This window comes from Octodon degus, unplaced genomic scaffold (genome assembly GCF_000260255.1).
Source record: "Octodon degus isolate 3935 unplaced genomic scaffold, OctDeg1.0 scaffold00065, whole genome shotgun sequence".
NCBI classification, from domain to species: domain Eukaryota; kingdom Metazoa; phylum Chordata; class Mammalia; order Rodentia; family Octodontidae; genus Octodon; species Octodon degus.
In genome coordinates this window covers 9,783,308-9,808,780 of record NW_004524641.1, presented here as the reverse complement: position 1 = coordinate 9,808,780, position 25,473 = coordinate 9,783,308, and the positions used below count along the sequence as shown (strand labels likewise).

General features: G+C 43.2%; 1 protein-coding gene across 5 annotated transcripts in view; it reads left to right on the top strand.

Annotated features, from left to right (window-relative positions):
• Positions 1-25,473, top strand: part of Myo3b (myosin IIIB) — a 472,753-nt gene that overhangs the window by 335,300 nt on the left and 111,980 nt on the right. For 3 of the 5 annotated variants that reach the window (XM_023719168.1, XM_023719166.1, XM_023719170.1), the window contains 2 exons: positions 15,116-15,176; positions 16,091-16,187. In XM_023719168.1, the coding sequence (XP_023574936.1) occupies positions 15,116-15,176; positions 16,091-16,187 (158 nt within the window). The remainder of the gene's footprint in view (positions 1-15,115; positions 15,177-16,090; positions 16,188-25,473) is intronic. The other 2 variants (XM_023719169.1, XM_023719167.1) reach the window with 1 other exon arrangement.

Sequence of the window (25,473 nt, the reverse complement as noted above, 5' to 3'; positions counted from 1 at the left end):
GCATGTGGTGCTGGGGATTGAACCGCGGTCCCTGTGCTTTGCCAAGCTTGTTTCAAGTAGGTGCTTTAGACCACTGAGCCATCTCTCCAGCCCCTACATACTGAACTTATGTTAAAGAATTTGAGCAACAAAAACTTAGTCAAGTGGAAAATACTACAAGAAACATTTTTTTTGTGTGTAAAAATGCATTTTGTATAGGAATATTTCTTTATGAACACTTAAAGATAACTAGATTATAATATTATAAATTGAAAAATTAACTCTGTATTCCCTCAAACTTACTAACTTTATTTCATTTTCTTCTCTACATTGGAAAGAAAAAAAATATTTGTTTCAGTATCAAGCATATTTCGTGAATGAAATAGCAGTGGTTCCTACCTGCTGGACACAAATATGCTCATATATTTCCCATCAGCATCACCCCAGTCACTTCGTAAACAAGCAGCCTGAGCAAATGTTTGCCATCAAAGCTGTTAACAGTAGTAGTGTCACAGTCTCTCCATGTGCATCTCAGTGTCTTCTCCAACTGATCTCCTTGATCCATAGACAAAACAGGGGGAGGAGTAGCTATGTCCCTTTCATCGGAGTGGTGGAGGTTGGGAAGACAGTGCAATAGAAAACTCTGGCAAAGGGGACCTCTTGTGACTGCTGGGTCTGGGAAATTAGATAATAAACAGTCTCTGATACCAAGATTCTGATGGCCCAAGATCAACACAGTCTGGAGACGGAGGCCGGAGTGGCCTTCCCCAGAGAGTCCTTTGTGTCAACAAGAACAGCCAGCACTCCTGGATGGCTCCCAAACTCAGAGTGGGGCTATCATTTTTGTTTGCTTTCCAAATATCTTAATGGGAAGTGGTTCAACACCACCTATGGGTTAATCTGAAGGGTTCTGCCTGGCAGCTGTTGGCTCTGAGAACCACATGGCTGCTCTCGGGCGGAGGGAGTTAGGCTGGCATTAACTGCCTAGCACCAGGTTGAGGCATCCTCTCTGCTGATTGGATTTATTGATGGGCAGGAAGTACCTGTCGTCTTTTATTTTTAGTTGGTTCTTCCTGCAAGGGTAAGAACATTATCCTCAGATTCAACTGTGCTTTCCCCTGGAAGGCAGGAACATTATTTAAATTATTTGCCCTAGCATGAAGTTCCCTTTCACCTAAGCTCATTCTTGCAGAATCTGAGATTTGGACTTAACCGTGGTGGTGGTGGCATAGTGATAGTGGGGGCGGCATTGTCTGGCGTGGGGGGAGAAGGATCTCATCTGTTAGCCTGTGGGGAAGGCTGGCAGTGGGTGCTGCAGCCTCTTCGCCTGGGACCTGAAGCCCTGAGAAGACAGTAAATTTTTTAAGAATCCTCAGTCTGTTCTGCCTTAGTTTCCCCCTCTGCCCAAATGTGGCTTTTACATGTTTTAACCATGAGGCAAGAATGCTTCCCTGAGGGCTGGCCAGGTAGTTCAGCAGATTAAACCACCTGCTTAGACAGACAAAAGGACCCAGATTCAATCCCTAGCATGCCATGCCAGCCCCATCCCCAGCACTTGGGAGGCTGAAAAACAGGAGGGTCATTACAAGTCCGAGCTACATAGTGAGACCCTGTAGACCCTGTACTAAATAGATTAAAAAAAAAAAAAAAAAAAAAAGAATGCTTCCCTGGAGCCAAGCATACTAGTGTGGGCCTGTAATCCCAATCCTTCAGGAGGCTGAGGCAGGAAGACTAGAAGTTTGAGCCCAGCCTGAATGACTTAGTAAAAACCTGTCTCAAAATAAAAAATAAAAATGGGCTGGGGGGTCAGTTTAGTGCAAATACCCTGGATTCAATTGCCAGTGTCCCCCTCCTCCAACAAAAGGCTTCCCTGGGAGATGTGAACAAATCCTGCCTTTCTGGACCTGGGTCTGTTGACATGGACACAGAAGATCTCTTTCTCTTGTGGCCTCACTGAATTGTGTGTAGTATTGGACAGTTGAAATAAAGCGGGTTAGGGAAGTCCCGGGTGCAACAATTGATCTGTATAATTTCCAATGGTTGAATTTGTAAGAACTAAAAGATATCAGATTGCTCTGCATGTGTTGGGAACATGTCGAGCTACCCTCAGGAACAGTACAGCTCTGCTTCGAACGCCTTGCTTTTGCCTGTGGGTTTCTAGTGTATGGTGGCCCGGTGGTGTGAACAGAGCTCCTGAAGGCCACTAGACCTGCTTCCAGGGTAGGAAATTCCTGAACACACGCATTGCTCAGAGCCTCAGTGTTCACGTGTTCAAATGGAAGATCACATGGCACCGGATCTCCCTAACCAAGTCATGAAAGCTAAATGAGATACCACATGTAAACCCATCATATCGCATCAGCACACCAAAAGCACTCATACATAGGAGCAGCAGTTGCTCCTTGTAGGCATCAACCTGTCTTTAGGTAAGTTTTAGTATTGTGCATTGTTTTTGAAGTCTGTTTCTCCCAACTAAAATCAAGCCAGTGCCAAATTCAGGACACTGAACGTGGAAGTAAATGATGATAAAAGAGTGTAATCCATTGAATAAAAGAAGAACTCATGAATCCACATTGACAAAATGAAAGAAGAAAAAGAGAAGAAATTGCTTGTCAATTAAAATGTGAAACAGGGCCAGTGTGATAGCTCAGTGGACTAAGCGCCTGATTTAGCAAGTTCAGGGACCAGGGTTCAATCCCCAGTCCCACATGCCTTGCTGGCTCTGCACCTGGGGTGTGCTGAGTCTGGGCATAGTGGCACATGCCTGTAATCCCAGTGCTGGGGAGGCTGAAAACAGGAGGATCACTAGAGTCCGAGCTGTGTAGTAAGACCCTGTACCAAATACATAAATGAAAAGTAAATAGATAAAAATGAAAAAATAAAATGTGAGACAGTAAGTGTGCTCGAAAGGATGGAAAAGGAAAAAATCACCATTTGGCAACTGCCAAAATAATGATTGTTGCAAGTGAGAATCATGGATGAATGCTGACACTGGTGGGTGAAAGTTGAAGGAGTCACAAGCCAGCATTTGTGGGGTTTTAGAGCGAATCCTCATAAGAAACTTATTACAGTAAGGTGGTGGAGGGGCCAGCAGAAAGCACCTGGACTGAGTGCTGACAGTTAGTCAGCATCGCCCATAACTGAGCAGCTGACAGCGTGCAGCTCCTGAGACGAGGTTCTGAGCAAAACACATCGCTTCTGCAGGTTTCCTGCCAAATATACGTGATCTGCGTTTAATCACATTTGAGTCCAAAAGGAGGGGTCTTTGACAAAATACCTGGCCTGCGGGCTTCAAAATGAAACAGAGGAAGTCTGAGGAACTGTCCCAGATGAAAAGAGACTACGGGGACCTGATGACCATGACAACTGATCGCGCTGTGTGATCCAGGCTTTCTATTGCTACAGAAGACATTATGGAGACCTTTGCACAATCTCAATGCAATCCGTAGATTAATGCTATTACTCCTTGATTTTGTTTTCTAGCCATGTAAAGAGAACGCCTTTTCTTTTAAGAAACAGACACTGAAGGATGTTAGGGATGGAGTGTCCACTTTTCAAACAAGTCTCCAATGATTCAGAAAAACATATGTTTTTGTGTATAGATGGATATGTATATTGGTACCTACAGAAGGACAGAGAGGGAGGAAAACCAAATATGTAAAATGTTGCTAATCAGAGATGCTGCTGAGGGATACGCAGACTTCCTTGTACTCTTCTTTTATCTTCGTTATAAACATGAATTAAATTAAAAATTACAATAAAAAAGCAAGTCAGTGTCACTTTCTGTCTTTTCACAGAGCGATTGATTAGCCAGTCTCTTTGATTCCAGATCCTTCTCCATCCACACCTAAGAATATATTCACATCATCTTTGCCCTGGTTGGTGTCTGTCCCCGGACTTCTCTGCTGTGATACTGTTAATAGTCACCTCTCGCTGTACACAGTCTCATTCAGGCTTTTCTTTGCTGTAAGCCGCCTCCGTCCCACCACGGTCTTCAAGCCCACCATTGAAGGCTGTGCATGTCACACCCCTCATTTCAGTGCTTCTCTTTCCCCAAATTGCTTTCAGAGCTAAATGAGGAAGAGTGGGTGCCATATGATCCCACACAGGCATGGTGGTGCAAAGAACAGCACCTTAGATGGGATTACACCCAGCTGTCCTGGGTCATTCACTCAGGCAAGACACACTGTCCTTCTGGGCTTCAGTTTCCCCAGTGACTGTATGGAAAAGATGTAGTAGATGGTTTCTGAAGTCTCCTTTCTCTCCACGAAGCTTTGCCCTGGCCTACTTCAGTCTTTAAAGCACTAAATCTATAACTCAAAAGTAGCTCAGCCCACAAGTTACCGTAAGATCCCACCCAGAGGAAGGCAGAGGTTGCAGAAGGGGAGCCACTAGGATGCCTCATCATTATCATTCTCCTTTGAAGTTTCTGTGTTTAGGGATTTGTCTTTCAGAAGTGCAAAATCATAAACAATAAATATAACACTTTGTTAAGTTGGGTTTTTTTTCTAACTTCTGACCCACATATCCTTGTTCTCTTCTCCTCCCCATCTTCTGTCTTGCGTGTGCTGGGGATCAAACCCAGGGCTTTGCCAGCACTGTACCACTGAATTTACACACATATGCACCCCACCCCACTCCACACACATAAATTCCTTTTAAAATTCTATTAATTAAAGTTTATAATTTGCCTGAAACTATAAGGTAATCATTTTCTCCTAGCTCAAGCAAGTTTTTCTCTCTGTTCTGCTGATCAAGTGTGGAGACGCTGGTTTGCCCAGGTAAGAGTTGCTCGCTCGATGTGGCAAGTATAACTGCAGGATACTAACTTGGATTTGAATTTTATACAAATAATCTTTTCCTTATAAGTATCTCCCATGAAGTATTTGAAACTACTTATACTAAAGAACTATCTGTTGCTTATCTGAAACTCACATTCAGCCGAGCATCTCGGATTTCGTCTGGTAACCGTAGCCCAGGTGATGGGGAGCCCTGGCCCCCGAATCCAGGTGTGGCTAGCACAATGCAGACCCTGCCTCGCGCTGCTAACCTTGGCAGGTGTCAACAGCCTCCTCTGACCTCCACATCCCACAACAGAACTTTTTTCCCTTTAGGATCTTGGAAAACATATTCAAAGACATTAATCCCTGCTTGTCCCTTATGCTCTTTACCTAGATGTCACTTCCTGCAGAGTCAGTCAAGCTAAAATTGCTGCCCTGCCTCCAGAACTTTGTACCTTCTTTTCTCTGCTTTCCGCTGCTTGGAGTTTACTTCTGTTCTGGATGCTGCGTCCTGTGTCCTCCTTTCAGTTACTGTCTGCCCCTAGCACGTGGGCTCTCAGCGGAGGCCTACCAGGGCTCCTGTTCGCTGCTCTATCCCAGTGCCTAGAACAGCAGGAGACAAGTTGAACAGTGTTGGTGAGATGCATGAGTGATATTAGGGACACTGTGGAGGAACTCAGGTTGACCGCAGTGTCACGTGCATTGCTTTCAGAATTTCCGAAGGACTTGCCACTGAAGTGGAGCCTAAGTGTGCTACAGTGTGTACATCTGTATATTGGTCCATAGACACAAGGTACATAAAAGCCCAGGGTAGGAGTTTAGGCATCTCCAGCTGTAATGGACTTTATTTCCGGGGCTTGCTGGGTGTTTTCTAGAAGTAAATGTTACTTGCCCCAGGTGCCTGCTGCTCATTCAGATCCAAGCTGTGCCTGTGACTAAATGTCAAGAGCAACAAAATGGAGCTGGACAATAGACAGGTGGCTTGGGCTGTACTGCTGCCACCTAGGAGGCTGAGGCAGGACTATCTTGAGGTCCGGGATAGCTTGGGCTACGCAGTGAATTCAAGGGCAGCTAGGACTACATAGACAGATTCTCTCTCAAAACCCCAAAACACGAAACAATCCAAACTGGGCTTGGTGACGCATGCCTGTAATCCTAGCACTCTGGGTGGCTAAGGCAGGATGGTCGCAAGTGTGAATCCAGCCTGAGTGACCTAGCTGGACGCTACCTCAAAATAAAAAATAAGATAAAGCTAGAGCGGTAGCTCAGTGTGAAGGCCCTAGGTTCAATCTCTAATACCACACAAAGAAGTGCTAGAGGCCACAGACTTCCACTCAACTACGCTACCACTCAGCTCAAACTTCCACTTCCTGAGTGTGATGTGGGGACACTTGGTACACTGTGGTAACCAGCACTGCTGAGGGATAAAGTGAAATGGTCCAGCCACATCCTCAGCACAGTACCTGCTCCCACTGCATCCCCAGGACTCTCTGCAGTCGCGTGGAAGCCACACACAGCCCGGCTCAGCCCCTGCGCCTGTGCCAGCCTCATCCCTCAGCCCTGCATCCCTTCTAGTTCTAGGCACCCATTTGGACCTCATTGCAGTCTGGGGAATTTATAAATTATAATCGAAGAGAAAAGTTATTGGAATTATCTCAAGTAAATTCTAATCTATCACTTGCAGTGCAACCCACTGCAAGAATAAAGACACAAAGACATATCTGTAGTTGTGGGGAGCCAAGGGGTCCTAAGTCTAGGCAGAACAAAGGCTAATGGAAACCTAACTCAGGTTTTATTCGTGAAGAGGGGCATGGGTCGGATTGAGCAACTGTGAGAGTGGCGGGAAGTGCGTGCGTGCGTACGTGCGTGCCGTGAGCTGGGCTGGGTTGGGGGCACAGTGGCGCCTCTGCGATGTGCAAAGGGCGGTCTGCAGAAGGAGTGTGGATTTGGTATCAGGTAGCCTCTACGTTTGGAAGAAGCTGCCTAACACGGTTTGAGGAGGTATCTCGTGTTTGGGGTGGACTGCTTCAGCTCTGGTGTCTTTGTTGTCCTAGGACAACGACATCTGTCTGCCAGCTCTCACTTAGTAGTATGGAGCTCTAGGCAGGGCTTCCCAGATCTGTGGCTTTGCTTCAATGCCTACACATCTGAGCTGGGCCTATGTGCATTGCTTAGAGCCAATCGATGGTGTAAAGCCTAGTCAGCTCCACGCGTATCGGTACAAAGAATAAGGCAAAGGTGAACTGAAATGGAGACAGATTGTCTCCCTTCAGGAGGAGCTGTCTCCGTGGTCCTCCCTACTGGTCGCCATGCCTTTCATCGCAGCTCTCTTCTCCTTCCCAACCCCAAACCGAAGCAAGGCTTTCTTTGAGCTCTGTCTGTTGCAGATGAGCACTCCTGTGCCTACCTCAGACTCCCAGGCAGTCACAGCTGCCTGCAATAAAGTAGTGAGGGAGGGGGTAAGGAAATGAGAAGGCAAGATACAAATTAAGGCTGAGCTCCTGGTTGGGGAAAAGCAATGAGGCAAACAAATATAATCAGGTTTAAAGGGCTCAGTGGGACTCAGGAAATTAGCATAAATCCGTAAATCTAACCAGTACTAAGAGCAGTGGCGGGATGAAGTGTTGTCAGCTTTTGGGCCTTTCTGATGAATTTGTCTTTGAGCCATGTTCTAAAACAAAAAATAATTGTGTGTTTTAGAGCAAAAAATCCACATATTTAAATATAACTTGCACATTCAGCTCATTCAGGGACAATGAATGAGTGGATCAAGGTGTGTGATACAGGATATACATTCAAAATGGTTGGGGCTGGTGAGATGGCTCAGTGGTCTAAAGTACCTACTTAAAACAAGTTTAGCAAAGCACAGGGACTGCGGTTCAATCCCCCAGCACCACACACCATCCAGCCCCGCCCCTGGTGGGCTGAGCTGGCCACACACACATACATAAATAAAAATTTTTTTAAAAATGGTTGTGAAAGATACCAAGTATCCAAAACTGACGGGAAGAAGTAATTAAAAATCTGAGGCTCATTTCTCCCTGTTTATCTTTTTTTCTGACTAATGATGAAGTTAATTTTGCACTATTGTTAGTTTCTCTTTTCCTATTCTTGTTGTATTCCCTTGGCACTCTATGATAAAACCCAGGATTACTTTTAGAAATTAAGAAATAGTTAAATTAAAAGCATTGAGCAATACCACATTTTTTGGCCAAAGATGAAAAAGACTGATAATACTCAGTACTGGTGATATTTTGGGAAATATCTCCTTTCTTAATTTAAGCATGTTAACTTCTGTTGCTTTTCTAAGGAGTTTGACGATATAATTTAAGAGCTTTAAGATAGGGAAAAGATTTTCTCACCCTTTAATCCAACAAGTTTACCTTTAAGCTTTATCCTAGTAAAATAACTAGATGAATATTTGCAGCTATATGCTCTGAATATTTAATGATTTCTTCTTTCTAGTGTGGAAAGTTTATTTAAATATTGAAAATAATCAGTTAAGTTACTTATCACCTAATGGTAAATAAGTCATTCATTATTTTAAAAAATATGTAATATATGTATCATCAAGATACACATCAAAAGGGCCGGTCAGGTAGCTCAGCGGATTAAAGCGCCTGCTTACGCGGGTGCGGGGACCAGGGTTTGATCTCCTGCACGCCGCGCTGGCCCCACCCCCAGGAAGCACTGAGATGGCGTCTGAGACTAGACATGGTGGTGCGTGCCCGTAATCCCTGGCACTTGGGAGGCTGAAAACAGGAGAATCACTACAAGTCTGATGTGTGCAGTGAGACACTATAGTCCCTGTACTAAAATACATTTTTTAAAAAAGATACACATCAAAGGTGAACTAACTATATCTGACATGGGGATTATCCCTGATTTGTATTTTTCCCCTTGAATATCTGTATTTTATATAATATAATAATGAATGCATACTATTTTCAACTGTAAAAAAAAAAATTATTTAGCTATCTAGGCATGGTGGCATACTCCCAGCTACTCAGGAAGCTGATGCAGAAGAATCTTGAATTAAAGGCCAATTAGAGCAACTTACTGAGAACCTCTCTCAAAATAAAAATAAACAGGGCTGGGGAGATAGCTCAGTAGAATAAGTGCTTGCCTGGCAAGTGCAAGGTCCTGAGTTCAATCCCTGGTACCACCAAAAATAAAAAATAAATAAAAATAAATAAATAAAATTAAGGTTGAGGATGTAGCTCCATGCTACCTGGAATCAATTATGAGCACTGCAAATAATGATAATAATTTTAATCAGAAAAAAGAAGGTAATATTTTTCTGTCAGTTCTTTTAGATATTTATTTTAGAGGGAAAGAAAACTATTATGACATTTTCACCAATTAGCTCTTGGTGCATATTCAGATAACTTGGGAATGTGGAGAATGTTCTTCAGCTGGGGGAGAAAGACAAAACTAATAAGCACAGCAATAGGAAGAGTCCTTTTCCTCCAAAGCCAAGTGGTTTCCAGCGCTTGCTCTTCTTCGGGCTCCTCCCTTGATGAAGAGTCATAAAGCTCCCAAGACGAATGGCTACAGAACCACTCTCAGTAGCAGTATATCCTATGACTACACCAGGAAGCCACCAACTCTGTCTATAATGGGAGAGGTGGGGTGGGGTGGCACCTGAAATGCTTTCAGAGGAGCTGGCTGTAAGCTACGGGGTAAAATGCCACGGCAGGTGGGCAGTGTTCAAAGGCTTGAAACATGAATACAACCTGAGAGATACTGTGATTGCATGACCAATTGTGTGTGTGTGTGTGTGTGTGTGTGTGCATGGCAGTGGTGGTGATAGTGAAGAGGGTAAAAGAAAAGCATTCTAGACTCCTAGCTTTCTAAGTTTTGTAGAAAAGATTCATTAACATACACATTTTGGGTGCCTTTGAACTTAATGTGATAATTTGCCGTCTTCTGAAACCATCTTAATACCATCATCCACTTCCCTGTGTCTTCAAAGCTATTTCAATAAATAGAAGCAGTCAGAAGAATATGCAACGCTATGCTGAGGCGAATCAGGGACAGTGCACAGCGACAGGGCTAGCGTTCTCCCTTTATACCTGCAGCCCTTGGAAAGCTCACATTTTATATCTGATATGTGGCTCCACCTACGGCAAAGTCACATGGAAATTCTGTTAGTGCTCCAGTGCTCGGCAGGGGAGCTTAACAAAGGACAGTGTCCTCTCCCTTGATGTCATTTCTTAAATGTCTCATTTACCTTCAGGGTGTGAATGTTTTGAACCTGATTGATTCCAAAGATATTTGTGTTTTCTCTTATCTCGCCTGGTAATAACTTTCATAAGGAAAGTTATAGGACTTGCTTATCTGAAACTTGCCTCCCTTGCTGCCCCAGGGCTCTACACAGTTCGAATATCCTGATCCGAGCTTATCTTCTGTATGGCGGCCTATCTGCTCCTTCTTGGAACCAAGAAATTTACCTCTTAGTAAAAGATCCAAAGGTACTTATTCAAGGCTATCAAAGAAGCAGGAACAAATTTGCATGGTTATGCTTGCTTTTTTCCAGGGCACCAAGTCATGAGTTTGCATTGAAAAATGCTCCCTAAATTTAGAGACAGCAGGAATCTAACAAAAATCAACCCATGATGAATGAGCTGCAACCTATCCTGTTTAGAAATTAGAATATGTTTTCATGTGTGAGGCACTAATGAGTTTCTTGGTTCATCTAGGAGCTATTGCAATTGATAGAAGATAAGGCAATCTGAAGAAACTCAAAATTAATACCAAGTACACAGAAAATGTAATTTGAGGAAGCTAAGAGAATGGAGACTCAGCAGGTGGCCCGTGTGTCTCCACTGTCACACAGGAGAAGAGTAACTGATTCTAGCTCCAAAGTGGGAAAGCCCTGACCAATCAGATACATCCTCAGAGAGCACTCTTCTTGCCGGCTCCAATTCCACTGTGTAATTTGCTCTCCCAACTATAGCAAAACCAACCAGTGAGGGGACAAGGACATCCAGAACACACTGCTCCGTGCAGAATCCCATACTGGCATTCCACTGTGGCTCTTCTGAGTTTGCTTGGTACAGCGCAGCTCCCCCCAGAATCATCATCCCTCAGTGAATGAACAAATTTAATTTTAGAGCCTGTGAATCTGGGTTCCGGTCCCTAGGCCATGGTGGCTTCGCCTAGTGTCGCCAGCATAGCATGACAGAGCCAGCTGGCTTCATGATCTTTGCTGTGGAAGCAGAGAGAGGCTGAGGCTTCCCGGCAGCCAGCTACTCAGGGGCCAACACGCTCCCTGCCCTCATCCGGTCATGAGGGTTTCAGAGAGACTTAGATGGGAGTTTCCCTTGGGGTATTTTTCAGGGCAGATGCCCAGCAGAAGGCTTCTCAACAGTGACAGCGTTTCCTTTTTGCTACAATGCGCAGTTGAGTGCACAGACTGGAGCGGAGCAGCTGAGCCCTGGAGGCGATCTGCTTGAGACTACAGCTCCACTTCTGAGGCACTGTGGAGCTCTGGAACCAGGTCCTGTTCACCACCCTTTGATAGCCAGAATCACTACTTCTGCCTCTGAGCATATGATTCCTAACAGAGGCAGAGAATGCTTATCTTTAAGTTTCCAGCAGGTTGAAAACTATACTACCCTTTAAAAATGAATAATTTCCCAATTTTTGTCTAATATCAGTACATAGTCAAATTTTCCCAATTATTCTAGGAATGTCCTCTGCACCTCTTTGTCCAATCCAGGATCTAATGTGAGTGCTAATTTATATCAAGTTGCTATGTCTTAGTCTTGGTTTGCATGACTCAGATTTTTTAAGAGATTGTACAGATTATCCTCTCAATTAGCTGATCTTCTGTATTTATCTGCTTGCTTCCTTGCATTCTGTGATGTTTGATGTTTTGTCTAAACTGTAAGATAGATCTAAAGTCTCAATTAGATTCAGGTTAAATGTTTTGACTGAAAGGAAAAATCATACATACCGGGTGGTTTCGAGTACTTCATGCTGTCTGGCTTCCCAAGACAGTGTTGTCTTGGCATTAGTGTTGCAGAGACTTGGCCCTGGATAAAAATGGTGACCTCCTGGCTTCTCTCACATGCGTTGCTCCTCCTGTGCCCTGAGAGGAAGCATGTGTATGATAGCGCTGTGGCACCATATGGTCTTGGGCCCCTCCAGCCATTTGTCTGATGGTTTTATCAGCAATTGAAAATTCTTGCCTGAGTCCATCATTTCCTCTTAGCATTTCCTTTTCCACAGTGAGCAGGTCCTACGCTATGCTGCTTACCAGTTATGAGGCAGGTCATTAGCTCCTTGATCCTTAACGCCCTCATCTGTAAAAATGAGTATGAAAACAGATTCAGCTGGGTATGGCGGTGCACACCTGTCATCCTTGCACTTTCAGTGGCCAAAGCAACAGGATTGCAAGGTCAAGTCCAATCAAGGTCAAGACTTTAATGACCAGAGTTCAATCCCCAGTACCAGAAAAACAAACAAACAAACAACAACAACAAAAAAACGGGTCTCAAGACTTTAATGAGACCTTGTTTCAAAAAGGGGTAAGGGGCTAGGAATGCTGCCCCACACATTTTAAAAAAACAAAACAACAACAAAATGGCAAATCCAGAATCCATCCACATCCTGTTGGCTGTATTACGTATAGTTATCGCTGTACAGCAGTACATTCCGGATTGCCTGATGCCTGGTGGCACATATGCACATATGCGTGCAATAAGCACAATCTTTTTGTTACTGTGCTTTTCCTATTTGGCTGGCGATGGACTGCAGAGCAGTGTCCACTTGCTGATGTCTTCACATATGTGTGCATGGTGAGAAAGCCTAACGAAATCACTGAAAAGGAATTTGAGGCAGTTAGACTTGTGATGAAAATTGACTTGTACTATATCTTAAAAGTAAATTGAAATTTGTTCTGAAAAGAACTGCTCAGGTCAGTGTTTCCCAAGGAGTGTCCTAAGAACCGAGAGTCCTTCAGGGTACTCTGTAGGAGAAGGCACTGCTGCTCATGTCTAGGCATGATTTCCTGTTCTTTTCCTCTCTTGGGGTTTTATTGATCTGTTATCATGGTTCTGGAAAGCTTCTCGGGAAAGGATCCTGCTTAACTTTGTGTGACCAAATATTTTCTCATCTATTCGTCTATGGTCACTATTCCCTTACCAGCATAGTTCAGCCTGCCTTTTTCAAGGCAAGAAATGCATATGAACACTACATTGAACTGCTTCCGATCCTTTGAAAGACTTAAATGAGGAGAGAGACAGGAGGGTGAGCCATTCCACGGGAAGAGTTGGAAGGCATCTGAATTGGTCTGTGGGTCTTTAGAGTACTTAAGAGGTATAACTTTCTTTTAGGGGACAGAAAAGTCAGGATTTTCAGGGCTGGTAGTAAATGAACAGCCAAATTCTCTTCCTTGCATTTTCCTCCAAAGCTTACCAGGCCTCCCAGTACAATTTGGAAGGCACCTGTCCTATAAGTGTCCTAAGGCACCTGGGCTTGCTTCGGGTCCTTCAAGATGAGTTTTTCATGCTGCCTGGCTTCCCAAGACAGTGCTGTCTTGGCATTAGCTGCAGAGACTCAGTCCTGGATTAAAATGGTGACCTCCTGGCTTCTCCCATGTGCATTGCTCTTCCTGTGCCCTGAGAGGAGGCATGTGTATGGTAGCACTGTGGCACCATGTGGTCTTGGGCCACTCATTTATTGACATAAGTAAGTCCCTTGGGTTGATGCCCAGAAACTGGGAAACATCTCTGGAGAAAACATGGTTCAGAGAACTGGGAGCCAGAAGAACATGGGTTAAAGTCTTACCTCTACCTAGTATTCATCATGGTACCTGGGGAAATCTCTTAACCTCTCTGAACCTCAGTTTCTTCTTCAGTTGTATTTAGCTCAAATGGTGTGAGGCTTTCACTAGATTCTTAAAAGCATTTGTTTTTAAATTAGGAAGTGCTATATTGCTACAGTGCTGTAGTGCTATATTAATTAACTTTAATTTTAAGGGTATTCTTGCAGGTCACCTCAGATCTTAGGGGCCCACTGAAATGTTCTAATATTTATTGAGCATTTGCTCAGTGCCAGGCACTGGGCTAGATGCTGATACAGATTGTGAAATAAAGCAATCCCAGTCCCCAATTCATGGAGGCATGATAAACATGCACATAAATAAAAGTTTTATTATAGTCCTTTCCTGGAAAGTATTGATGTGATGTTTGATAGGCATATTGCTTGTGCTCTATCACATAGAGATGCATTTTGTTGACAGTATCACCAAATGGCTTACAGGTAATAAGTTCATAAATGAACTTGTCAGTTTAAGTAAAAAATAAGATGATCAATGTAGAACTGGAAGAGGCCATAGGGACAACTTGTCTCAATTTCCTCATTGGGTATAATATGAGAGGGCTGGAGAGATAGCTCAGTAGAATAAGTTCTTGCCTGGCAAGTGCAGGGTCCTGAATTCAATCCCTGGTACCACAAAAAAAAATGGGTATATGAGAAATACACTAAAGGATACTAAAGAATAATTATCCAGTAACATAGTTTTTCTATGGGCGCAGCTGCGTATATTGTGTGCATATGTGTGTAGGGTTTGCAGGCACATGTGTATGTGCATGTGTGTGTGCAGGTGTGGTTGGGGACATTGAGGAAGCTCCCTTTTCCTTTCCTGTCTGCTGGGTCCCATCTGGAAGGCATTGTCACAGAAGCTACTATTTTAATTGTGTGTAAATAGTGTGCTACTATTTTAATTGCAGTTTAATTGTACTTGATCATATAGCTATGTTTGATGAAACATACTGATTCTTACATCTTCCAAACTTTGTTCCATGAAAACTTAGTATTTCATCAGATAGGAATTGCTTAGAAACTTCATTCAACCTGTGCTTCTGCCATAGAGTTCCATAAAAGTATCTTGGGATTGTTTAAAGAGTACTCCTGAGGTAGTAATCCTCTCCAGCTATGTATCCTGTGTCATCCCAAGCATTTGACTTCAGAACCCATTTTAAATTCTTGAACGATAGAAGCAATGAGTATGGAATGTCACTGTTAACTCTTTTCATCTTCCTGGGAAAGTTTATGGCAGCCTGATAATACTCAGTACCCCAAACTCAACCCCACAACATGGCAGAGTCTGTTTCCTGAGACCTACGACTTCAGGCACATTGTGAATGTGTTGTGACACAGAGAAGCAACAGTGACCAGGATGTGCATTTGTTTACGGTGACAGTGACCTTAAAAGCAAGCATTGGCTTGGAAACAAAGAAAGCTAGATATATATTGATACTTCTTTAGAGGAAAATAATCTTCTTTAAAATTTTGGTTTTCATTATCATTTTAAAGCCTTTTAAAAATTATTGTTACTTTTTTAGGCATTTACAAGCCCGGAGTTCTCCAAGAGAGTGCGATGTCTTCGCAGGACATGTACATAAGGTAGCTGGATGTCTTATTTTGAAGAACCCATGCTCTACCTTCAGAACTGTCCGAGTCATACAGCAAAGCCTGTCTGTGGCGTGCTGGCTGGGCCAGCTAAACGTGAACCTGTTAGTGGTATTTTGAAGTCTTTGAGACAAAAGCCCAGCCTGCTAAAGAACTTTGGTTCAGGAGAGAGTCAGGGAGGTACAGTGAAGAGGAGAATCAAAAGCCTGGAAATTTGCTGCTGAGAATAAATGCTAGCTGCTCCCTGAGGTGATCTGTGAGCACTCCACTCCGCAGATGGTGGAGCCTCTTTCTGAGTGAGGACCCGAGGTTCTTTGGTAGCACTTTGATATCCTGCTCGAATTCAATATGTGAAATGGAGGCGTCTCTCTGTGACTTGGAGCCCACAGCAGGCTTTGAAGTCTGATCCAATTTTTGCTGCCTACTATTTGATGTTGAAAGGATGAAATGAAGAAAATGTACAGTTTTTGCCAGTAACTCTGCTGAGCATATGTAAGATTAAAAAAACAAAATCCTTTGGATGCTGTACTTAGAAATGTTAAGTAGATTAATACCTTCCTATAGGTTTTCTTATTTCTTTCTTGATAAAAATTAAGGAAAGGTAAAAATTAGCATAGAACTGTTTTTTCTATTCTGGACTATAATTAATTTGAGAGGGGGCCAGGTTAACTTGTACAGAAGAGGAAATAAATGACTGAAGCAAAAGGTGTTGAGACTGCTTTTAGTTGCCCTTAGGAGGGGACATTTATTTAATTCTGGGTGAGATGGGAGCTGCATATAAATGGACCGGTCCACTTACCCTCTTCCCCTTAAAGTGAAGGCTAAGGGGCCCTTAGTTTAATGGAGCCTTGACTTTAAGCTGTTTCATCAGAAGATAAAAGTAATGTTTCTCACTGGTTCTTTCTAAGCACTCACTTGCCAGGACTGATGCACCGTCTCCTCAGACAGGTCACGCTGCCCCAGATCCCCACGGATTGAGCCCCTGGGAAGGCCCTTGTAAACCTGGTAAGAGTGACAAGTTGATTCAAATGCTGCTTCTAGCGCCTGCGTGTCTGTGCACTTTTCAGTCAGCTCTTTGCCTAGGACTGTCCATAAGGCAGGACTCAATGAAATAGCAGTGTTGGCAGAAAGTTCAGGTTGGGGAAGCCATCCAGGCTGGAAGCAAGACTTGCATTAAAGGTAAAGTTACTGCTTCTCATGCCGCTTCAATGTACATTTCTGAGGGAAGAAAATGAATATCAGTGTCCCTACTTTTCCCTGTATTTGTAAGAACCTCAAATCAGAAAACTTCTAGAACCTCATTTTGTTAAAGAAAAGGTGAAAAAACGGAACTTAGGAAAAATGGGGTATACAGATGAATGTCCATTTTGTATCTGTGTATTCAAAGTGGTTAGGATAGATATATAGTTACATTCTCTTAATTAATAGAGTGATTTGTTCTAATGGTGTTTGTAAATAGGATCTCAAGTCCGCATCTTGTACAGCAATTAACCACTAAGAAGAATATATGCAGTGTGTTATTTGTTGAATCTGTAGTTCCGATTTGATTTGAAACTGTCTCATTACTATCTGTTTATCAATAAAATTTTGAAAAAAAAAGGGGGGGGGGATTTAGAGGAGCAGGTTGCTTAGAGCCAAAACCTCGGGCTTGGAAAAGCATAGAGGTTTGGGGGATGGTTCTGTGTTTTGGGCAGTGAGGTCATTCTTTCAGCAAGTAGACAAATGTCTTGCCACACACCTTGAGAAATGGGTGTTTCTGGTCCTTTTTCTAAATTCCTTGCTACTGATATGGTAGAAGCCTGGTTCAGGCTTGTAGGTGGCTATAATTATCAATACTTCCGGAAGGCAAAATAAAGAAAACAAGTTAGAAAAGTATTTATGAACCAGAAGAGACTAGGATCATGTAGACTTTTCCAAGAATAGAAACCTTTCAATTTAAAGAATTGATACTACACTCAAAGACAAAATCATTCATTTTTCTGAAAGACACAGTCATTTCTCAAGTCTCTCCAAATTTCTTCTACTTAGCCTGTTTTTCTATGACAAGGCAGTATAATATAAAGTGGGAAATGAAGAGTAAATGTTTTATATTCTCAGTCCACATGGAATTTAAACTCTTAGAGAAACAAGCGGGTGAATCTGTTATAGCAGAACTTTTCACAGTGATGTGCAGTAAGTGATAGACCTGCCAAAGGCACTGTGTCCTAATAACCAGATAGTGTTGAGGAATAAGGCCACAATGAGGTAGAAGTAGGAACGGAACAATGAAACCAAGTATTTAGGGGAAAGGCAGTGGGACGAGGGAGAATCCATTGTGCAAAAATTTGCTTGGTATTTTTGTCTATCCAAATAGGCTACCTCTATCTTTTAATTTGCATTTTAGTACATTTACATTTAATGTGATTTCTGACATGCTTTGATTTCTCATCTTCCTGTTTGTCTCATGTGGTCTTTGTTCTAGTGTGGCAGTTTACTTTAACATTCATATAATTCCTGAAAAGAAAAATAAAGTACAGCCGAATAGCTAAAGGAACAGGTTCTGGAGTTAGGCCTGCCTGAATTCAGATCTCTGTTCCTGTGGGTGGTATTAATCAGGGTAGGTAACGCCTTACCTCAGTACCTGCACATGTACACTGAAGGTTGTGTGGAGGACTAAACATACTAGTGTCATTGAAAAGCACAGCACAGTGCCTGGCTCACAGAAAGGGTTCATCACGTGTTAGTGGCCGTGGTGGGTATCGTTATTGATAAAATTATACAAATCTATGAGTTAGGAGACAAACTTCTTACTGTAAGGCCCAAAGTTATGGTGAGAACAAAAATCATACCATAGTTTAAACTAACAGCTATTAAAGGGGAAAAATACTTGTTGGATTACAATCATCCTTCCAGGCTTTAGAAAAATGTCCTCTAAGGTTGAACTTAGTAGGGACTTGTATGAGAGGCTTATTTGCAGCTGTTCCTTCCTTCTATTTGAAACCAGGTTTTAGTATCAGCATGATGGTGACTTTCCCTTACATTCTTTTTTGTGTGTGTGTGAACTCATTTTACTTATTTGCTTATTTGTTTTGTTTTGTTTTAATTATTTATTTTAACGTATTTAGTCCAGGGTCTACAGGGTCTCACTACACAGATCGGACTCATAGTGTTTTCAGCCTCCCAAGCGCTGGAATTACAGGCGCGTTCCACTACGCCCAGTCTCAGTCGCCCTCTCAGCGCATCCCAGGGGTGGGGCCAGCAAGACACGCCGGGGATCGAACCCCGGCTCCTGCGCTCTGCCTAAGCAGGCGTTTTAGTCCGCTGAGCTCTATGGCCAGCCTTTATTTGTTTTGAGTACGTGTTTGCGGTACACGTAATTCCTCTTCTCACCCCTTTCCTGCCCTCTTTCTCCCCTCCATTTCTCTGTTTGCTTTTGACTTGAGAAAGTTGTATCTCCCTCTTTCCTGTTATCTAGTTTTTGTTTTTGCTCTTTATCTCTATTTTGAGTTTCTTGTATAAGAGGAACCGTGTGATGGCTAAGCCTGTGTGTCTGATTTATTTCAGTTGACATTATGATCTCAGAGCACAGCCACTGTCCTACAGAAGACTCCAACTGCATCCTAAGTGCCTTCCCCTGTCAATTTTCTTTTTCCACAGCATAAATAATCTGAGCACAGCACTTCCTGCGCCACACCGCGCATCACAGCACCCTCACTAAGCTGTGCACATGGCAGTCAAGGCTTTCTCTGCTCTGGTCCTAATCTTCCTTTCGAACTCCTTTCTACCATGTCTCTTTCTCTTTCTGTATTTCAGAAGCCCTAAGCTGCTCTCTACTCCCCCACATGCCCGGAATGTTCTTTCTCTCCTTCGTGACTTTGTTCATGCTGTCCTGCACCCTGTGGCCTTTTCCCCTGGTTCTGTGGCCTTTAGCTGTGAGCATAGTCCTTAACCTCACCCTTTTGTAATGTAGTTATTTTCATGTAGATCATACACTCTCTGGGGTCATGGCTACACAGTTATGGATTTTCCTCTTACAATTTAGACTAAGTATTTTTCTTTAGTTTTATAGTCTTGGTGATTGAGAAGGATTTTTTTTTTTTTTTTGCCGGGGGGGGGGGCACTTCAGCCTGCCTTAAGGGGCAGGTCTGGTAAAGCAAGCGGAGGTGCGTTCAAACCCCACTGAGATATCCTGCCTCTGACTGCATTTGCATGAGCAGACACTTAACTGAGCTAACCAGCAGGTCCCCATTCTTGGTGACTGAGCCCAGGGCTTTGTGTGTGTCAGGCAGTTGCTCTAATGCTGAGCCCCTTTCCCAGTATTCTTGGTGAGGATGGGACCCAGGACCTCCACTTGCCTGGGATCTATACTGAGCTCCAGCCCCAACTCTAGGCTTCGGTTTTTGAATTCTTGAGCTTACAGTGCTGTGATGAAATATAATTGAAACAAGAATGGAATGAGACTCTATTTGAATAAGCAAGTCAGAAAAATTTAAATGTATTTTTAATAATCCTAGAACCATATAAATTGTTTTATAGTCACTCCCAAATAGATAACTGGTATAGCAAATTACGATAATCCAAGCTGTTTCCTTTTGTTGTTGATGTTTTGGGTAGGGAGGGAAGCAAAGAAAGGTTAGGCAAGAAAACAGCATTTTATCTGAGTCAAATTTGCCTGATCTTGGACAGCAGCAAAGATGAACTGACATAAAACAAATGTTTTGTTTGTATTATCAGTTATAGAAACAAGAGAGTATCCTCTAGAGACATTTAGCAAATTAAAGCTGTGTGTTTAATTATTGGACCCATTATTTCATTGTTTTATTGGTAGGCCAAAGAAAAGCATTGTGATGTATGTATGTATGTATGTATGCATGTATGTATGTATGTATGTATGTTGAAGCTCTTACTAAGTAGTGCAGGCTGATCTTCAAATGGTGATGATCTTCCTGCCTCAGCCTTCTGAGAACTGGGATTACAGGTGTAGACCAGCACCCTGGCTGTGATCTTTAAAAAGCAGACACATACTAGCTTCTTGCAGGTCTGCCTCTTCATGTGCAGTGAGCTTCACCATTCCCAAGAGACGCTGGCTGGGTCAGGAGCTGGGAATTGATCTAAAGCTTCCATCACACCTCCGCTCAGAGCAGCCATGCAGAGACAGGAGTCTGTGCATGGGACTCGGGTACAGCTGCCTTCAGCCCCTTTCGCCAGCGTTTCAGAGGTCCCTAGGTGGCTGATGTGTACTGCTTCATGGCACAGGGAGAGAAACATGGCATCCCAGGAAATGCATGACACAAGCCACTTTGCCACTGATCCACCCACTTGAATTGTTCACTAGGACTGACAGGAATGCATACAGACTTGACCCTCAATTTTACTATGTGAACATTTATTTTTTAGGCATTTATTCTTCTCTTTATTTATTAAAAAATAGTTATGAACTATTACTAAGTGCCAGAAACTATCTCAGGACAGTACTTTTCAAATTGTTTTGTAAGATCAGTTGGTTTTTTTTTTTCCCAATTGACTGTTATCCAATTTGCACAGTTTGATACTTTTATGAACTGCACTAAAAACAAATTACTGTAAAAACAATCATGCGCTTGGATGTTGTGCCAATATCAAATTGACCTCAACTTTTCTAAACTTTTTACTCTAAATGAGATCATTGAGTTTCTTTACTAATCTTGGGGGACCCGTGAAGAGGGCCAGCCTACAGATTGCACATAGTAAATAACATGGTCACACTCCTGCTCACATGACGTTATACTGTGGCACAGACAGGCAAGCAAAAAACACCACCATAATAAATAAAATAACACAGCAGGCTGTGGCGGCACACTCCTGTGATCCTAGCACTGTGGGATCAGGGTGGCTTCACTGAGAGTTCAAGGTTTTGTCACCAGGCTGAATCTCTGAGGTCCCCAAGGCTGAAATATAAAAAATTTAACTCACCTTTTCTAAGGATAAGTTTGTCAGCATTGTGTGTGTGTGTGTGTAAAACTAGATAAGAAATTAAGAATGGTTATTATTTTGCATATTGTTATAAGTTGTTGCTCAGAATACCAGATACAGACATGCAAAACTGATCAAACAATATTAGTGCTAGCTGTCCCTTTTCAAGAACTAATAGGAATTAGTAATACAATTATCTTAGCTATCTTGTGTGTATATACACTTTTTTTTCTTCTTTTTCAGCATATTGTCTCTCCTGTATAAGAAACTGAAAGAGTAATTAGAATCCCAAAGGTACAATAAATATTGTGAAAAGAAAAGAAACTGCTCAGAAGGAAAGAACAATTGGGATGGGGGAAAAGAGAAAAGAAGGAAATGTGTGTGTTTTAATTAAGTTTATTGGTACAATTTAGATATACACAATGATTGTAGTTTTTTCTTAAAAGTATAGATTTAAAATCTTGCTTTCGGGGCCGGGGAGATGGCTTAGTAGGATAAGCGCTCGACTGGCAAACGCAAGGATCTGAGTTCAATCCCCGGTTCTGCAAAAAAAATAAATTAAAAAAAATAAAATAAAATCTTGCTTTCCTTGTCTCTCCTTTTGCCTTGTGAGACCTGGGACTCAAACCCGGCTGAGACCCCACACTTGCCAGGCAGGACTGCACACTGAGATGTAGCCCCAGTCCCTCCTTGGCTCCTGTTGACCTAGTCTTGTGCAGTCTATCCTGCTTCAGCGGGTCAAAGCTTGAGGACAGTGAGCTAGTTCACTGTGTGACTTCCAGGGACAAAAACAGCTGAGGCCAAACTCCGAGGAGCCCTGGGAGCCCGGAGAGCACAAGCTAGACACCGATGAGGTGCAGAAAGAAGCTTGGGACATGGCCTGAGAGGCCCAGGGAAGATGGTGGGAAGTGGGGAGCCAGCAGTGCAGGTCTGGCCGTGTTAGTACCATAAAGAACCTTCAGGCCCTGGCAGAAATGAAAGCTCTACATAGGACGGTGCAGCTCTGAGATTCTGGGTGTGCTTGGCGATTGGTCCAGGCTTGGTTTTAGGTAGCTAAGGTTCAGTCTCGGTGAAGTGAAGAGTCAGTGTATGTTGAGAGCGCAGCAGTGCCATGAAATGAGCTACATTTTAAAAGCAAACCTCTATCTTTGCACTTGAGGACAACTTTCTACATCATCTGGAACTGAGATAGTCTTACCCAAAGTGGAAACTTTCTAAAACTTCTAATGTGCCTTTCACGCAGGTGTGTACCAGTTACAGTTATTTTTTTTTTATTAATTTTAAAAAATCTTTTATGTATTTGGTACAAGGTGTCACTATGCAGCTCGGACTCATAGTGATTCTCCTATCTCAGCCTTCTCAGGGCTGGGTTTACAGGCATGCGTCACCACGCCCAGTTTCAGGGCACCACAGTGCACCCAGGGTTCCGGAGCTGGCACAGCATGCGGTACTGGGATCAAACCTAGATCCTTGCACTTGCCAGGTGGGCGTTTGGACCGCTGAGCTATTGTCCCAGCCCCCAGAACCCTAAGGTTCTCATTCTTAGGATCTGAGTCGTGATTGTAGCATTGATCACACTAGGCTGCGATGCAGAGGGATCGCCAGAGACCACTGTGAGATGGGGCCACTGACCCTTGAATGAAGGGGCCTTTAGCTGTGGCAACTTTTGTTCATGTGCTGGGTTCTATGTTGCTTCTCAACATGTTTCTTTTCTCCTTTGGTAGGCTGGGATCTAGGAAAAAACAGAAAGGAGAGGGCAGGATTTCCCATGGGTGTGTTAGGTGCCAGGGGTTCTGACTTTGGTTTCCTAGTGCGATGTACTCAGGCTCTGCAAAGTTTATCTCTGTAAGCTGCTGCCTGCCCCTGTATTTCCTGCTGTACCCCACCAAGGGCAGGGTTCTGTCCTTGACTATCTCCCATTGCTGGGAGCACACCTTAATCCCTCTTAAGTTTAGAAGGTCAAAAGATTGTTGTAAGCCAGAGATATTGCTTAGTGGCATAAGCACCTGGCTGGCAAATGCAAGGTCCCAAGTTCAGTCCCTGGTACTACAAACAAAACAAAACAAGATTGTTGCACTTGCTACTTCTGTGGCTTGTCTACTCAACAGCCACTGAAGAAATCAAACATACGTTCTTTCTACTATATTAGTCCCACTTCATCATTTTCCTTTACCTTTCTTGTTGCTCAGAGCTCACTTTTTGTCACAAATCAGTTTGGCTATCAGAAGGAAAACTTGGGATGTACTTTCTCCTTGGTACTCTCAGTCCTCAGTATGACCAAATCTCTGTTTCTCCAGGACAGAAAGATTTTTTTCAATATGTGAGATATTTAGTCCTAATGTTAGAAACAATCCCAGGCAAAGTTGCACTCTACAATAATACTAGAAGGCAAATTCAATTTGGGCCAATTTTTTTTTAATTAAATCACTCTATCAGGCAGGAGTGTGCCTTCAGTTCCTGCCACAGAGTTGCCACACTGGCTGCCTACATTTGGAAGGGGGACAGAAGACTCAACAGGGGAGCGTGTTCCCATGGGGTCATCTCAAAGGCCACGCAGTCTCTGGTGGGAAAGCATATGGGAAACAGACTGCAGACAGAGGGAAGGCTTCTGGGCCTCTTCAGCCCCTTACCCTATTCCACTACTGAATGTCACATACAGAGCTGAATGCCTCTATCTATCTATCTATCTATCTATCTATCTATCTATCTATCTATATGAAGGGTTTGCAGGGTGTTTAGGGTCTCACTACTAGATCCAACTTGGAGTGATCCATCTGTTTACAGCCTCCCAAGAGCTGGAATTACAGGCATGCACAACCATGCCCAGTCTCAATTGCTGTCTCATTGCACCCCAGGGCCGGGGCCGGCATGGCAGGCCCAGGGATTGAACCCCTGGCCCCTGCATCTGCCTAAGCAGGTGCTTTAAATGGATTCTGAATTCCTGCCTCTGTAGATCACACAGGGTAAGAACATCTCCTCTTCTCGCCCGTGTGACACTGAATCCAGCTTAATCCTTGATCAGTAAGACTTGCTGTGGCTGGTAATATGGCACAGTGATAAAGCATGTACTCGGCATGTGTAAGGCCCTGGATTCTCTTCCCAGTACCAAAAAGAAATGAAGAAAGAAAGGGAAGAGAAGGGAGGGGAGGGGAGGGAAAGGGAGGGGAGGGAAAGGAAAAAGGCTTGGTAAAGTTTTAGTCTTGGGGGTTTTCTTAGTGAGATGGCAAAGGAATTACAAGAGTAGGATTCTTAGCTTTAGCATGTGGAATAAGAAAAAAGCATCTCTTTGTGGAAGAATCTCTTTAGATTGTGGCTCACACCTGTTAGTGGGCATCAGAATGACCCAGGGAAATTTGTAGAACACGGCGTGCTGTAAGCAACCTATAGTCTCCAGTTCTGTGGGGCAAGGGATAAAATGCTGCTGGCCTGGTAACTTTCCTTTAAGAACCACTGTCCTAGTTGTGCCATCTCAGTGATGCTCTACTGACTTAGATAAAGTGGCTTCACATAAGGGTTTTTTTGCTCCTTCATGCAATGAGCATTTATTGAGCACATATTACATATAAGCCACAGGGCCAGGAAGTGAAAGAAGGCTTGCTTAAGAGACTCATGCAATTCAAGTGTCTTGGTTTTTTTTTTTTTTTTTTTTCGGAATCGGGGATTGAACTCAGGCCCTTGTGCTTGCCAGGCAAGCACTTATTCTACTGAGCTATCTCCCCGGCCCCCAAGTGTCTTGGTTTTTGCAGGGTTTTTCTTTATGGTCTTGTTAAAGTCTCAGGAAGCTGTCAAGAACAACATTACATTTAATTGAGGTTTTGCTATACTGGAGGAGAATGAAAGTTCCAGAATTCTAAAGTCTACAAAATATTTAATTATAAAATTATTAGAAATGATTGCTGTTAGTAGGTTTGTTTTGGGGTTTTTTTTTTGGCGGAACCGGGGATTGAACTCAGACCCTTGTGCTTGCCAGGGAAGTGCTTATTCCACTGAGCCATCTTCCCGGCCCCATGGTTGTTTCTTTTTTGTGAAGTACAGCACCACTGCCAACCTGATTGCTGTATCATCTCCCAAATAGTGAAATTACTCTAAACCCCACCAGATCTGAATATTTTCGCATCTGTCACATGCACACTAGTGCTCTGATGCTTGTTTTGCTTGGGAATTTTGCAAGAGAAGTAGCAAGGCCAGTGGAAGGAAGTGTACATTGGAGCCTGCTGAGGCTGACAGTAGAGGGATGGAAGGAGACAGGAGGGAGGAGATTGTGGTGGTCCTAGTCCCAAATTCAATCTCTCATTTAGCCTCATTGTTACTAATCACACACCTTTCTTTTTCTTTTTTTTTTTTTTTTTTTTTTTTTTTT